The sequence below is a fragment of the Macaca nemestrina genome, chromosome X, assembly GCF_043159975.1.
Source record: "Macaca nemestrina isolate mMacNem1 chromosome X, mMacNem.hap1, whole genome shotgun sequence".
NCBI lineage: Eukaryota > Metazoa > Chordata > Mammalia > Primates > Cercopithecidae > Macaca > Macaca nemestrina.
Window position 1 is genome coordinate 146,968,706 of NC_092145.1, and position 16,012 is coordinate 146,984,717.

Consider the following 16,012-nt stretch of genomic DNA (forward strand, 5'->3'; position numbering starts at 1 on the left):
GCGATTTTTCATTCCTGCCTCAGCTGAGTATGCAGTCCCCACCTCTTCCCTAATCAAGTATGGTCGCTCTGATTCTGCCCTCTTTGGTTTCCTATCTGTGCATCCAGCTGCCCTCTGGATAATTTTCCTAAAACAGGTCTGATTGTGTCACCATCATCGTAGCACACATTGTCTGTTTCCCTCCTGCCTCCAGCAGTCGGCTGCATATTGGAATTACCTGGGGAGATTTGAAAGCTCTCATGCCCACCACACAACCCCATCTGTCAAATCAGAATCTCTGGGGGTGATGTCCTGGCATCAATATTTTAAAAACTTCCCCTGTGATTCCAGTGCACAGCTAGGCCTGAGAACCATTTTCTGATAGAATATCGCAATAGCCAGATGAAGCTTAGGGAAGAAAAGATAGCTCCTAAGGCAATGGTTCTCAACTGGGGATGATTTTACCCTCCAGGAGACACTTGGCAGTGTTTAGAAACATTTTAGGTAATCAAAACAGGGGTGGTGCTCCTGGTATCTAGTGAGTAGAGGGCAGGGATGCTGTTACACATCCACAATGCCCAGGACAGCCTCACAATAATGATCCAGCCCGAAACATCACTAGTGCCAAGGTGGAGCAATCCTGATTTAAGAGCGAGGAGAAGAGCAGTAATGCCGACCTTGACTTTGGGACAGATAGATGCAGTAGACACCAGTGCTGAGGAGGCATATGCCACCTCATGACGCAGTACTGCCTGTGCTGTGCCCATTTGGCAGCCCAGTATGTTGAAACTTTTCATGCCACACCAGTTTCCATCATAGGAAGCCTCAGCCTGCTGGTGCCAAACTTTTATTCCTTGCTCTCCTTTTGAAAATGAGGTTCAGTGGAGGCCGGGTGCGGTGGCTTATGCCTGTAATCCCAGCACTTTGGGAGACTGAGGTGGGTGGATCACTTGAGGTCAGGAGTTCGAGACCAGCCTGGCCAACATGGCAAAACCCCTTCTCTACTAAAAATACAAAAAATAGCTGGGCATGGTGGCACACGCCTGTAGTCCCAGCTACTCGGGAGGCTATGGCAGGAGAATTGCTTGAACTCGAGAGGCAGAGGTTGCAGTGAGCCGAGATCACACCACTGCACTCCAGCCTGGGCAACAGATCAGGACTCTTTTTTTTTTTTTTTTTTTTAAACAATCAGTGGAATGTTTTTGTCAGGAGACAGAGGGTCATTACAGCTCAAGTTGGCTTTTGCCAAACTCAACAATCACTGTTTTGGTGGCTCCTGAGGCTCCTAATGAGGACACTGACAGTTGTTAAATAAACAAGTGATTAAGTTGAGAAGAGATTGGCTAACAGAGGTTCCGTGTGTGCTCATTGTCGTCGATGTTAGCCAGTTTCATGACAGTGACGTGCCTGGGCTCCACCTCTACCATTAAAGAGAAACACTGGCAATGATGGCTTATAGTTCCCGGAGCTTTACCGTTTATAAGTGTTTTCCTATATACCAACCAGTTTGATTTGTCTTTTCAACTCTTAGCTTTATGCAGTGTCATTTCCTATAAAGGAAAGTATAGCAAATATACAAGAGGTACTCAGAAAATACATGAAGAAAAAAACTAAAAAGAGTGAGGGATCAAAAGATATTTTTTTAAAAAACCCACATTGGATGAAAAATGAGAAATTTAATTATGGTAATGCAGGACAAAGTCTTTGCCAAATTGATAAAGCTTTGGGAAAGTCTGATTATGGAAAGGACCCAAATCTAGACAATCACATTCTAAATCACATTTGGAAATTCCTGGCTCCATGCTATGTGTCCAGTTTCTGTGTTTTTAAATGTATGCAGCATTTTTAACATCACAGAATTATTAATATGTTGAATATTATTGCTACTTTATGTAAAAAGTATCTTTTCTGTCTGTACTATTTAAGAATTCTTGCTGTATTTATCATTCTGTTTTCTCCAAGTAGAAAGAGGGCCCATGTATTTGCTATCAGAACACATCTTTGATTTTGTCATGGGGAGCAATGTGAAAATAGGAGTCACAAGGCCAGGCGTGGTGGCTCACGTCTGTAATGCCAGTACTTTGGGAGGCCAAGGTGGGCAGATCACCTGAGGTCCGGAGTTTGAGACCAGCCTGGCCAATATGGTGAAACCCCACCTCTACTAAAAATACACACACAAAAATTAGCTGGGCGAGGTGGCATATGCCTGTAGTCCCAGCTACTGGGGAGGCTGAAGCAGGAGAATCACTTGAACCTGGGAGGCAGAGGTTACAGTGAGCCAAGATTGCACCACTGTACTCCAGCCTGGGCAACAGAGCGAGACTCTGTCTCAAAAAAAGAAAAAAAAAATAGGAGTCACTTAACACAAAATTATTTTAAGCACAATATATTTACAATTTAGAAAAAAGAAAAATTGCTGTGTAATGGGGCTTGAAGAGAAAAAGAGAAATAAAATTTGTTCAGGGAGGTGTGAGCTTGTTCTGGTTATTGATTTCCTTTGAGGGGCAATGAGGAAGGATTATGCCAGGGTATTTCATGTTGCTTAAATGTTCCACGAAACACAAAATTGCAGAGGAATTAGTAGTTAGAATGTGGAAACATCCCTCCTTCTGATTAATGACTCCCCACTGAGGAGTCCTTCAAAAGTCAGAAGAAACCTAAAATATCATCCTAGAAAGTTGAAAGAAGTAGGCATTTGACAAAGTCTTTGCTAGCTATGTGACTAGGATAAGGATATGTCAGTAGACCATTATGCAACTTAATGAATTCTCGGTTAGCTGAACAGTCATAGTCATATTAGCATAAAATAGTGATTCGGGCCAGGCACGGTGGCTCATGCCTGTAATCCCAGCACTTTGGGAGGCTGAGGCAGGCGGATCACCTGAGGTCAGGAGCTCAAGACCGGCCTGACCAATATGGAGAAACCCCATCTCTACTAAAAGTACAAAATTAGCTGGGGTGGTGGTGCATGCCTGTAGTCCCAGCTACTTGGGAGGCTGAGGCAGGAGAATCGCTTGAACCCGGGAGGTGGAGGTTGCGGTGAGCTGAGATTGCACCATTGCACTCCAGCCTGGGCAGCAAGATCAAAACTCTGTCTCAAAAAAGAAAAAAAAAAAAAAGAATGGTGATCGATTTCTGGCCTATAATAGGTGCTTAATGAATCTTGGATGAATAAATGAATGAATGAACAAACAAATGAAAGAATGAACCAGCCAACTGACCAGGATAATGTCCATAGAGGTCTACATGGGATTCCCTCACCTTGGTCTTCTTGTATTCAACATTTCTATCAATGATTTGAATCCCAGACATATAAAGCATATTTACTATACTTCGAAACACAACAAATCTGGGAAGATCATTAATGTAATAGATCGCAGAAGAAAAATCCAATATGATCTTGCCAGGTTAAAAACAGGGCCAAGATGTACAGGCATCAGCCAAAACCCTGTGTATGAGTTTAACTTGTCAACTGGACCGTGGGAGCCTCCTATTTTGAGGGTGATTGTGAAAGAGACTGGGAAGTGTTGTATCCTTTCCTTCCCCATCATTCAGCCTTCTCACAGAAGTTCCAAAGGCTATTTGGTGGTAAAAGCTCCTTTCTGGTTGCCAGTCCTCATCCTTTTTCCTCCTTTTATGGTATTTGACACTATGTTATATTGTTAACTTGATGCCCTTCACAGAACCTTTCTCTAATTTCATGATTCCACTTTGGTCTTATTTCCCTCGTTTTCTAATTTGTCCTTCTTAGTTTCTTTTACCCTCTTTTTAAAGTTTTTCCTTTACCTTTACATTTAAAAGGTAGTGTACCCTAAGCTCTAATCTTGGCATACTTGAAATCTGTATCTCCCTGGTTGTTTAACATTCATTTAAAATATATTTTGTTGAGGACCCACTATGTGCCCAGAAGTATTCCAAGAGCTGGTAATACAGTGGAGAATAAGACAACAATTTCTGCCTTTAAGGAACCTGTATTCTAGGAGGATGGGAAGTAATGAACAAATAAGTGAATAACAGTGTTGAGTCGTGGTTAAAGCTATGATGAAACTCAAATCCAGGTTAAGGGGACCAGGAATGTCAGGGCTGCTATTTTAGACAAGAGTCAGGGAGAGTCCTCTGAGAAGATGGCATATGAGCAGAACTGGACTTATTGTACTCCCAAGGCTGCCTCCACACTGAAGACTCCAGATGCTGTTCTCTGGCCAGCCGCTCTCCTCTGGAGTCATATTCCTGAATGCCTCTTAGTCCCTGCAGGATGTCCTGAGAGCACCTTCAACCACACTTGCTAATCTCCCCTACCAAACTTCTTCCTTCTCTTTGGTTCCCCATATTGGTTCCCAGCATGACCATCTCCTCATTCGCCCAAGCTAGAAACTCTAGCCTCCCCTTGAAATCCTCCTCCACCCCTACTCATACAGATCCAATCCAATGGTGTCTGGGCCCTCACTTTCTCCCCATGCCATAGTTCAGGTTCACACTGTCTCTTGCTTGTACTGTTTCAGGAGACTCCTGACTAGTTTGCTAGAGGAGACTCTAGTCTCATCATACTGCACCCACCCTGTCTTCCACATTACCAATAGAATGACCTTTGTAAAGCATGATCAGCTCTGCTCTTGAGCCTTCTATCTCTACCCACTCCAGGGCTAGCAAGGTGTTCAACCTACCTGGTTTCCAACCTACTGGCTTAGCCATTTCCCATCAGTCCCTCTGTCAGAAAAATCACTTCCTGACCCTTTGACAGTACCCTCTTTTTCCTCTCATATGCCCTTCAATTTTTCCTAGAACGCTTTCCCTTCCTCTTCCCTACCTTTCCCTTCCCTACCCTACCCAGCAGGTTTCTAAGCATTACTGCAGTAGCCAACTCAACTCTGCAAAGCTTTTTTCAAATTCTCTTCCCCCTCCACCCATTTTCTTTGTTGTGATACCATAGTGCTTGTAGCAGGCAGGAGCACCCTGTTTTAGAAGAGTTTTGTGTCCCATTAGCCATGGGTTACCTGGAGACAGGCACTGTCACTTGTGCATGTCTGTGCTGCTTGTAGATGTTGGCACTAGGGAGGTTATTTTGTGCATGTTTACGGAGCTGGCTGCAATTATACAGAAGACTTACAAACATGTAAGTCAAACCACGTGAAACTGCTGTTCTTGGTCAATATCAGCAATTTCATATGTTCATTCTAATACATCTGTTTTGTTCAGTATTTTGTATTCCTGTTTTGACTTTCAGAAGTGTTCTTACCTTCAACCAGACTGCCTTAGAGCATGGGGCTCAAAGAAATATTTTCAGCTCTGGAAGACATTTTCCATCCTACTCATTCTACATATAGAACTTTTCGGGCCAAAAATGGATGCATATCTCAGAAATGTAATAAACAATACTCTTTTCTCTCTTCCTCTTGACAATTGCTGTTCAAATGGTTTATCATAAACATTAGTGAGATCTTAAGGCTGTTATAAAGTGATATAATGGTAATTTCTAGAATTGTAATACCTTATCCTAGTGAAAAGAAAATAATGAAGTTGTGAATGGGCAAAAGTGATGAATTATTCATTTACATGTGGTTTTTCAGGGGGAAAGTAGATGCAGGTATCAACTGGAGGATGTGTGAATATTTTGTCTAATCGTTTTGATCTCGATATAGAACTAGAGTTCTTAAGAATGTCTTTAATATTCTGCCTTTTCACCAGCTTCACTATTAAAATAATATTCTTAAGCAACAGCCAAAAAATTATTAGACTCTGCCAGTTCTATAATCAAATGACTTCGCTGGACACTTTAAAAACCAATCACAGTGTCTTCTTTTGTGCTGAACTGAATTTTGTTTTGGTTTTAATTCTCATTTGAACTGCTGGGAGAACAAGCCTGTTACATACCAACAGTTGCCACCTTTCTATTTGAGTGGACCTAGTCTTTGCAAAAAATGTCTAAGACTGTCCTATCAGGACACACCATAGGGTTTTCCCATGGAAATAATTATATCACAAACGAATCTTTTTTCTAAAGTCTGTGGTTTTAGGCTGCCATACTTCTCAATTCCCTGACCAGGAGACAATAAAGTTGGCTGGGGCCTTAATTTGAGGGAGTACGTATTTGATTATGGGCATGGTCTTCTAAGACAATGGGTAAAGGGAAAAAAGCAAGATGTAAAATTAAATGTTGAAACAAACTGAACTGGTTTTCAAAATCTTCTCGAGTGTAACACATCTAGAAGGTTTGAGGGATTATCTAAAGCCAAGGTATTAAAAGATCAGGTTGTTAGAAGATTTTGATTCAGTACCTTATACTTTTATTTTAAGGAGTTGAGCAAGCAACCATCAAAATTTAGGAGAGTGATTTTAGGAGAGGGTGGTCTCCAACTTGTCTTTATGTTTGCTTCCAAGGTAAGTGTTAAGCCCAACCAACTAGCAGACGATTCATGATCTGGGAATCCTATCAGTGGTCATCCCTGTATTTGACTTGAGTCTCTCTAATTTTTTATAGGGACAGTGAAGGTCAATTGGTCAGCCAAATGCATAAAAAATGGTGCAGAAATTAGTGATGCTTGGAAACATATGGCTCATAATCATGATAAAGGCTTATATGTTGGTATGGATTGAGAATGTCGGCCTCATGGTATCTGGGTATGTAAGAAGGAAAATCATTGGTGTACTAGCCTTGATGTTGAATATTTAGAGAGCTCTTGAAAACACTCCTTTGATTTGGAGTGAGGAATTCTAATGAGTAAAACTCCATATAGAAATAACCATATCCAATTAAAAAACTATTTTGATTTTCATTCCAAGAAACTACCAAAATGTCAGCTAGATATACTTGTGAACATGTTATGCTTATTTTTAAATAAGGAAGGGTGCATTTTTACAAATTAGGCTTGAGTTTCTCTTACTATCATATATATTAACTATAGACAAGGGAGTGGGTTCTAATACCAAATTGCTACATTGCTGTCGTTAAATCCATGTTTGAGTTTTCTTCCCTCTAATGTATTTTTCTCCCCTCTTTAATTTATATTTTTAAAAGCAATGTACTTACCTAGAAATTGCATGAAAGACAAATATTTAAGAAAGTAAATAGAGACTGTGGGCACGTCCTTTGAACATGCTTTGCCAGGGTCGAGGGGTAACTGAAATAAACTGATACATCATAAAGGGGTCACACAGGAAAGAAAGTGTCATGCCTATGCAAAGACATGCAGTCTCCTTAGAGACAACATATATTGCTGTCGACCAACAAAGTCACGTGGTGGGAGGGGGCTCTTTTCTTTCTCTTTCACATCCCCTCCTCTGATGTCACCAATCTATTTTTTCCTGGGAGAATTAATTAGCATTCATTGGGTGTACTTGGCTAGAAGAAACGAGGTGGGGAGAAAGAGAGAGAGAGCTCGAGATTGAGATCTTAAGAAAGAGAGCAAGGAGGAAGAGCCCAGTGGGGAGCAGGTCCTTCCCCGCCCCACAACCTCGCCCCCACACCCCGCCAAGCCGCATTGAGACTGTAGGCACCGCCGGGCGCCGAAAGGCTGTTTTCTAACTGGGATCCTCGGTGACGTATGGCTGCCTGCCCCTTGGCAGCTGTCTTTATGGACCAGTAGGCAGAGCGAAATTGACGCTGACAAGACTTTTGCATCTTGGAAGGGACTGTAATCTACTGTAGTGAAGAACAGAGCTTCTCAATCAGACGGGTGTAAATAAGAGACGGAGGGGAGTCCAAAAGAAAAGGAAGAGGAGGAAAAACAAGTGTGTGTTGGGGGGAACAGGGGGAAAAGCATTTTTGGTGGATGGTATGAAGCCAGCCATGGAAACTGCAGCCGAGGAAAATACTGAACAAAGCCAAGAGAGAAAAGGTACCCAGCGCTCTGACAATAGCCTGTTTAAAGCTTTTCACTGGGGGGTGCTTAAAAAGGGTTAGCCCGGTTTTGTCTCTCTTTTAAAATGGCTCTGAGACAATCCCTATGGCATGGTCTTGCTTTTAGGGTTGATTTTTTTTCCTGTGGGCTGATGCTAAATTAATAGAGCAGCCTTTCTTCAATCCATTCCTGTTCCAAACCTTTCTACCGACGTGATATTTCATAGAGGGATGTCTGTAGTTTGTCACCTTGGGCAGATGCATTGGGGAAACTGTCTTTTTTTTTATTAATATAATTAATCATAACTTAAGTCCTGTGTCCTGCATGTTATATTCCAGGAACATGGAATGTGTAGTTTTCTGCTAATGCTGAGGAGGAACTGGAGGGGCATGCATGTTAATTCTGCTTTGGTTCCGCTAATGCTGTAGTGATTTGGGCATTCTCTAATTTTCTTATTCTAATATGATTGCTCTTTCTTGTATCAGGCCCTGACTACGACATGTAATAATCATTTTCAGTTGGAGCTTCAGAGAGGGGACATCAGCTCTGTCACCCAGTGCTGATGGAAAGGCAGGGCGGGGGATCTTCTGCTAATTATGACTTGGAGATTGGGGGGAAGAAAATTGATAAAGGTCCTATTTCTTAAAGGGAATCTTAGAACGTACCACAATTTTCATACAGAATGGCTTTTTGGAGGAATAAAGTGTTTTTGCAGTAAGAAAATGGCAGAAAGTAGAAACTAAAATTAGTCTCTTTTTTCTGAATAATGACTGATTTCAAGTTCGATGTCCCATAGAATCAGCTCAGCCACTGTTAGGTTAATGGATCTCACTGCATTGTAAATTAACCTATCTCCCTCACTCAAAGTCATAGACTGTCATAAATGCACAAAAACATATTCTATAACTGCAGTGGCTCTAATATAAAAAGCCATCATGCTAAGGTTATTTCTCATAGCCCTTGTGTCCACTGATAGTCACTAAAGAGTAATTCTCCAGTATGGGGACAAAACTTCGTTTTATCTATAAAGATATAGGCATATGAAATTACTGATAGTCAACCATTTTAAACCTACAAAAATGGCAATTACATGTACTTCAGCTTCACGGTATGCTGGGGTAAAGTTTGCTTATTTTTATGTAAAATTTCATTGGTACACAATATTTTATCCTAAACAGAGCAATTTTACTTTTTAAATTAATTTTTTAGGTATGACACAATACACATAACATTTACCATTTTAAGTATACAATTCAGTGGCATTAAGTACATAGCACCTTAATTTTAAAATTGTTTGTTTACTTCAATCCTTGTATCAAACCTACACCTCCCCACCAAAAACCCAGCCTGTATTTTCTTGTGTGTCTTTCAAAAAAGAAAAATTTTATCAATGACCAAATAGCTATAAGAGAAACTCTTGGGAATATTTATCAAGATGAAGAGGTGAGATCAAAGTTTAAAAATTCATTTCCATGATGACTAGAGACTAAGTTGATTGCATGTTGTCGGGGTATGATAATGTAATAGCATTGTCCCAAGGAAGCCTATCACAGTTTATAGTCTTCCATAATTTTATCCTAAAATGATGATTTTACTTAGTACATACTTTTAATTTTTATTAATGCGGTATTCGACCATGGCAGACAAAACTGTTTTGGTCTTTGCAAAAAAATCCCTTTTTTAAATTTCTCTCTGAAAGGAAGCAAAGGTCATATAACCAATATAAAATCATTACTACACAACTGTGTATCTTATAACTTAGTCTTATGGACTGCTATTATTTTATGTCAATTAAATCTTATTTAATATCAGATCTACAGGTTGCTACTACATCCCTGACGACCTGTATATGAAAAGTCATTAGTTGTGATTATAGAGACAAAATTAGAAGCAAAAGATAATTTCTGAAGGAACTTTAAAAATTACCTCAATGTATAAACACTAGCTGCTTGTTAAATAATTCAAAAATATCACACTACCAGAAGCTAGTGTGACATGTACGGTACATGCTTGAATAAGAATACGAGCCAGGGAATTTGTTTTTCCTGATCTACAGCAAGAGGGGTTTTGATTGTTATATGACCCGCCATAATTGTTAATCTGGAGGGTGGCTTATCTAATCTGCATTTAGATGAACAAGTTCATATGCTGGCTACACAAAATCAAAGCCCACAGAAGACACTTTGTAGTTTCCCAATTTGCTCACCCATCATCATTAAGGTACACATAGGATAAAATGATAGCCACAAATGTTTCTGTGTGATTGTTACATCAGTCTTCCTTCAGATTTAATTTTAAGTTTATTAAAAAATTCTTTTTCCGTTGAAATTAACATTTTAAAACTTGACATAAGTATTTATAGAATGTGTTATATAATTCTTGAGCTGGTGGATCTGTTTTTTGTGTTTTTCTTTGAAGCCTTTCAGCAAAGGATTTTATTCATTAAATTTAATCCTGTAAATTTTATCACTTTACGTAGAGTTTTTAAGGCACATATATATATTTTTTCCTGTGTTTCTCCTCTCCCATCTGTTTTCAATGGTTGGTGATGGAGCGATGCCTCTCTCTTAATTTGGGGTATTATTGCCCAATGGCTAATACCCAATAGCATGTGAATTAATATCTTTGGATAATTATTGCAGTGTCTGTTAAGAATGTAAATTAAACTTAGCTTTATGAATTGACCTTGCTTTTCTAGTTGGGATCTTTCCTGCGAGTTTCAGCAGGACAATACAACCCAGCTATTATGATTCACTAACTCCTACAAAGAAGGCTCTTTCCTTAAACTAAATCAGAATGACTTTGTTTCTACTTTAGACAAAATTAATCCATGTCCTTAGAAAAGGAGAGCATTTGTGTTTTTTCAGTCTCAAAGTTTTTATCACAGAATGCTACCAGATACCAAAATTCACAAGAAGTATTTAGTAGATATTTAGGGATTTTTAAGGAAAACAAGCAGATTTTCTTAGATGGATGTAAGAAATGCCAAATTATTACAAATGACAGTTTTTAAATTGAAAACATTAAAGTGTGAAGATTGAGTAAGTAGATTCACTGACATGGAATAAGCAAAGGAAATGAATAAGACAGAATCAAAAGAAATAGATCATGAACCCAATAATAAAAAGATAGAGAGTAGGTTTCCATTGATTTCAGTGGAGTATTACTTGATGTCATTTCATTTGTGAAAATAAATGCGTCTGAAATTGCTGAGAGTGGGTAATCACTGAGTAGAAAAACAATTGAATCATAACAACTTTGTATGCTCTATTATGGGGGAAAATATATCTGTTATGAAAATTATTTTCATTATATGTAGGTAATTGAATTCTACTGAAACAATTATAGTAAGGCTAGTTAACTTCCTATGAATCATTGCTGAAATAAATTACAGGCATCGAATTAAATTCCTAACCACACAGGAAGAAAAATATAGTGAATGGGAAACAATGTGTAATTTAAAATAAATTACAGGATATAGTCAAAGTAAGAAATGAATTTAAATTATTGACTTCCTTAAAAAATTAACACATCCATTTTAATCTTTTTGATCAAATAGATACAATTTCTTATGTGTTTTTTTAAATTTAGCAAAATATATGTGCTTTTGGCTCTCATTTTTCATTTAGGAAGAAAAGCACTCCTCTAGAATATACAACTTGTGTGATTAAAAACCCAAAGGGATGCATAGCACATGTTACACTATTCCTGATAATCTGCAAATTATTGCATTTTGAAATTTGTATTGACATTTTCTAACTTGGCTATATAAATATGGTACAGAGGAAGTTTTAGATGCAGTTATTATCTGTAAGAATTTGCCAAGGTGGACATCTGAAGAGTTGGTGTCTGGGGAATAGGCTGTAGAGAAAAGTGGCTGGCCAGATGGTGCGGAACATATGTGGTAGGTATGATACAGCTTCCTTTGACTTTTTTTTTTTTTTTAAAAGAACATTTAAATGTGGAAAATATCTCAACGAGCCATTTGGTACATCTTCTACTTTTACATTATTAATTCCATTAGAATATTTTTCAAGACTTGGCCTTGCTATTTCATTAGAAAAAGAATTCTGGGCCATTTCTGGAAATTTAGATTTTCCTTCCCTGAAATTGAGTGTAAACCCTGAATTAAGATTATTATGATTTTCAAGATCACATTTCTCTGTTACTTTGGAAGTACAGGGTCAAAGTAGACTAAATGATCTTAATAGAGTGACTTAGTCTTGATGTATCTGAGAACATTCTAAATAACCAGTGTCCCCATGAGTTAAACTTCCCCTCTCTGTGACTGTGATGGATTGGATTGTTAAAAAGACACTCTTGCTTTTTTCTCCTTTGGACCAAATGTACATACATGGGAGATAGTTGACCGGGAGTAGGGATGGTCATGGAATGCAGGAAGAACGTGACCACACCAACTGTTTTTAAGCGAAGGAGGTTACAATCCCAGTTTCACAAATGTGCTTTGTTGTTCATTCATTTATTCATTTAATGGTGTTCTCGGCCGGGCTCGGTGGCTCACGCCTATAATCCCAGCAGTTTGGGAGGCCGAGGCGGGTGGATCACGAGGTCAAGAGATCGAGACCATCCTGGCTAACATGGTGAAACCCTGTCTCTACTAAAAATACAAAAACAAAATTAGCTGGGTGTGGTGGCGGGTGTCTGTAGTCCCAGCTACTCTGGAGGCTGAGGCAGGAGAATGGCGTGAACCCGGGAGGCGGAGGTTGCAATGATCCGAGATAGCACCACTGTGCTCCAGCCTGGGCGACAGAGCAAGACTCTGTCTCAAAACAAACAAACAAACAAAAAACAAACAAACAAAAAAGGTGTTCTCCTTTGAAATGTTATTCTTCCTCTGTCCCTTCAGCTCACGTTACAGGAGTACAAGGGTGCTTAGGGACGATTAGAGGTAGTATAATCTTGGTTTTAATAATGATTTTGCTGATTGGTGGCAGATTAAATAGCAGACAAAATGCCATAAAGGAGAATTTTGATCCTTAGCCAGCTGAGTGATATTTCTCGTCAAAGAGTACATAAGAGAAAATATAGTAATTTCCTATTTGATAGGCTGATTTTATTAATTGCATTAACTGCTTTATGTAGCTAAGTCTTACTATGCTGTATTTAAAATCAACGGTCAACACACTTTTTCTGTAAAGGTCAGATAGTAAATATTTTAGGTGCTGCAGACCACTCAGTGTCTGTTGTAGCTGTTCAAATCTGCCACTGTAGCATGAAAGCAGCCCTAGAGAGTATGTAAACAAATGGGTGCAACTGTGGTCCAATAAAATCTTATAAATGAAAGCAGATGGCTATAATTTACCAATCTTTACTATATTTATAGCATTGTTATGGCATTCCTTAATATTTTAAATAATAGCTAAAAATGAAGGATAACAAATATAGCTTTGAAAGACCTTGCTCAGTGAATATGGTCTTTCTTGGAAGCTCAGTGTTTGTCACTTAGTTGCTTCCAGTGATAATTTCCTAGGTGCTAAGAAGCATGACAGTCTGAAGTTCGTTCGTTCAGCCTTGTCACTAAATTACATTAAATAAGTAAATGGGGAAAAATGAACAAGGCATTGTTTTGCTTTCCTTTTTGCAATTTCCCCTTGTTTCATGCCCACCTTTGGCAATGACCACTCACAGCTGTGTGTGTCTTCATAAGCCACCACTGGTCACCTCATCTCTATCTTCTCTCTTAGGGAGAACATTTTGCAGTCTTCCCTCTGTAGGGCATAAAACATTTTCCCATTTCTTGCCAGGTGCCCAGAATCAACTTGACATTTTAAAAGACCTTTTGAGCCAAGGCATCCTCTTGGAATCCTGTGACTGCCTTTTAGGTGTTGGGATCCTGTCCTTGGGATTAAAATGTATACTGTGTTTTTTCAAATTTTATAAATAACTATATTTAATGCCTTTATTTAAATTTGGCTCAAAAATATAAAATAGAAGTGATTTTTCTTTTCTTTCATATCTAAAGATATACTGATGTAAAAAGGCCTCTCCAGAAGTATAAGTCCAGGGGATTTGGAACACATCCATCCAGTTGTCTATCCCATCGGTGTGTCTTCTGGATCTATTCATTTTTTTTTTAATGCTGAATTAAGGGTCTTAGGCATGGCTACCATGTTTTTCTCAGAAAACATGTTAACATTGAGCAGTCCATGATTTTTCATTGTCATTGCCTAGCAGCCTGTGCTTGCTTGCCTGAGCATCTGGATGCTTACCCCATCCATATGAGGAGATGAGCACAGAGCATGGATGAATCCTCTGCAGAGATACCCTGAATTGCATGGCCTGGCTTGGGTAAAAGTCAGCATGGTGGGAGGTCTAGAGGTCCATTTCTGGGTCCACAGGGTCCCAGGGTGCTCCCTTGCTTTCAACCAAATATTTATTCAGCCAGTGTTTATTGGGCACCTGTGTGCTGAGTATGTATAGACAAATTTTTTAAAAGGATACAAATTTCCAGATCAAAAGTGATAGAGCTACTTAGAATCCTCTTGCTTAGGTGTCTATGTGGAGGGCTCACAGACCCTTTACGAAGAGAAAATCAGATCAGATCATGAAGTGCCTTGACCTTCTGTTTTTTTCTGTCAACCCCACTGGGTTTTCTTGTCTTCGGAGAATGTAGCAACACCTATTCCTGAGAGAGAATCTCCCGAACTGTAAAGCAAAAATCTAAATCTGTTTTTTTTTTTTTCCCCCCGAGACAGAGTCTTACCCTGTCACCTAGACTGGAGTGCAGTCTCAACTCACTGCAACCTCCATCTCCTCTGGGTTCAAGCGATTCTTCTGCCTCAGCCTCCCAAGTAGCTGGGACTACAGGTGTGCACCACTACGCCCAGCTAATTTTTTTGTTTTTAGCGGAGACAGAGTTTCACCATGTTGGCCAGGCTGGTATCAAACTCGTCACCTCAGGTGATCTGGCTGCCTCAGCCTCCCAAAGTGTTGGAATTACAGGCGCGAGCCAAAGCACCTGGCTTTTTTTTTTTTTTTTTTTTTAATTTTTAGTAGAGACAGGGTTTCACCATATTGGCCAGGCTGGTTTTGAACTCCTGACCTCAAGTGATCTGCCTGCCTTGGCCTCCCAAAGTGCTGGGATTACAGGTGTGAGCCACCACACCCAGCCCACAAAAATCTCAATCTAAGGAAGGCTGAAAGTTAAGAAATTTTAAGAAGACTGAGATAACATCAGTAGCTTAGGACCTGGACCGTTTCTTTAGGAGATACAGAAGCACAACTCAACTGCAAATACACCTCGGAAACACTCTTGTTAGGCTAACTGTTGCCTCAGCAAAAGAGTAGAAAATTGCAATACACGCAGAGGTCACAGTAGGATATATGGTGGTTTCTAAAGTGTGCCCTCTTGAGTGAAATTGCTAAGGTTCACCTTCAGGCTTCTCTACCTCCTGGCTGAAAGATCTCGGGCAAGTGATCATTACCTTCTCCTTGCCCTCGGGTTGTTCCCTTGTAAAAATGGAATAATAATAGTACCTATTTCAGAGGTTGGTTGTGGCAAATGTAATACGTACCACGTGCTGAGTGCGGTGAATAAGTACATTGTAATCATTCCATAAATTTTAGCTGCCATCATCATTATTGACCACAAAAATAGCAGTAGCAAAAGTAGTTTCATTGTGCAGTTCTGATCTTATCCCAGCATCTTTTCTGCACCTCCCCACCCCGGTTTTAAGTAAGTTATGTATGCCTTACCTCGAAGTCAAAAAGATTTTTTCTGAAACACTCTAGAAAAGCATGTTTCTGCTTCCAAACCTGAAATAACCTTACAAGTTTTCAGAGATTGTGGAGAGTGGAGTTGGGATTTTATAAAGGCTTTGTGAGGTTTTGCTTGCCTCACACTGTGGCTTTACTAGGTTCTTCTCCTCAGAGACCCGAGCTGCCAGATGGTGCATTGTGACCTGATCTTCTGATGGAATCATTACCCACATCAATGGCACAATCTTTTTTTTTTTAATCCTTAAATATTTGTGGTGCCCCAGAAGATGTAACCCCTTATTAGGTTTTATGGGATTCTCAGAGATAAACTAGCCATAGCAACCTTATGATCTCTTTGAGATTTCAAGATTGTAATTCAAGTAACTTTTACGAGACGCCTACTCTGTGCTAGGGAAATTGGTAGGTATTTTTCTTTGCAGTCCCCTAAGAAGTGGGAAGTATTGTATCATATTACC

The 16,012-nt window shown here is 39.5% G+C and overlaps 1 protein-coding gene across 7 annotated transcripts in view; it reads left to right on the forward strand.

Moving 5' to 3' along the window:
• LOC105478145 (glycoprotein M6B) overlaps nt 1-16,012 on the forward strand; it is a 169,731-nt gene that overhangs the window by 114,935 nt on the left and 38,784 nt on the right. The window contains exon 1 of one of the 7 annotated variants that reach the window (XM_011735156.2): nt 7,384-7,814. The exons of 3 other annotated variants lie outside the window; for them this stretch is intronic. In XM_011735156.2, the coding sequence (XP_011733458.1) occupies nt 7,754-7,814 (61 nt within the window). In that variant the 5' untranslated portion in view covers nt 7,384-7,753. Of the gene's footprint in view, nt 1-7,383; nt 7,815-16,012 lie in introns of those variants that run through there. 3 more of the 7 variants (XM_011735158.2, XM_011735159.2, XM_011735161.2) reach the window with 3 other exon arrangements.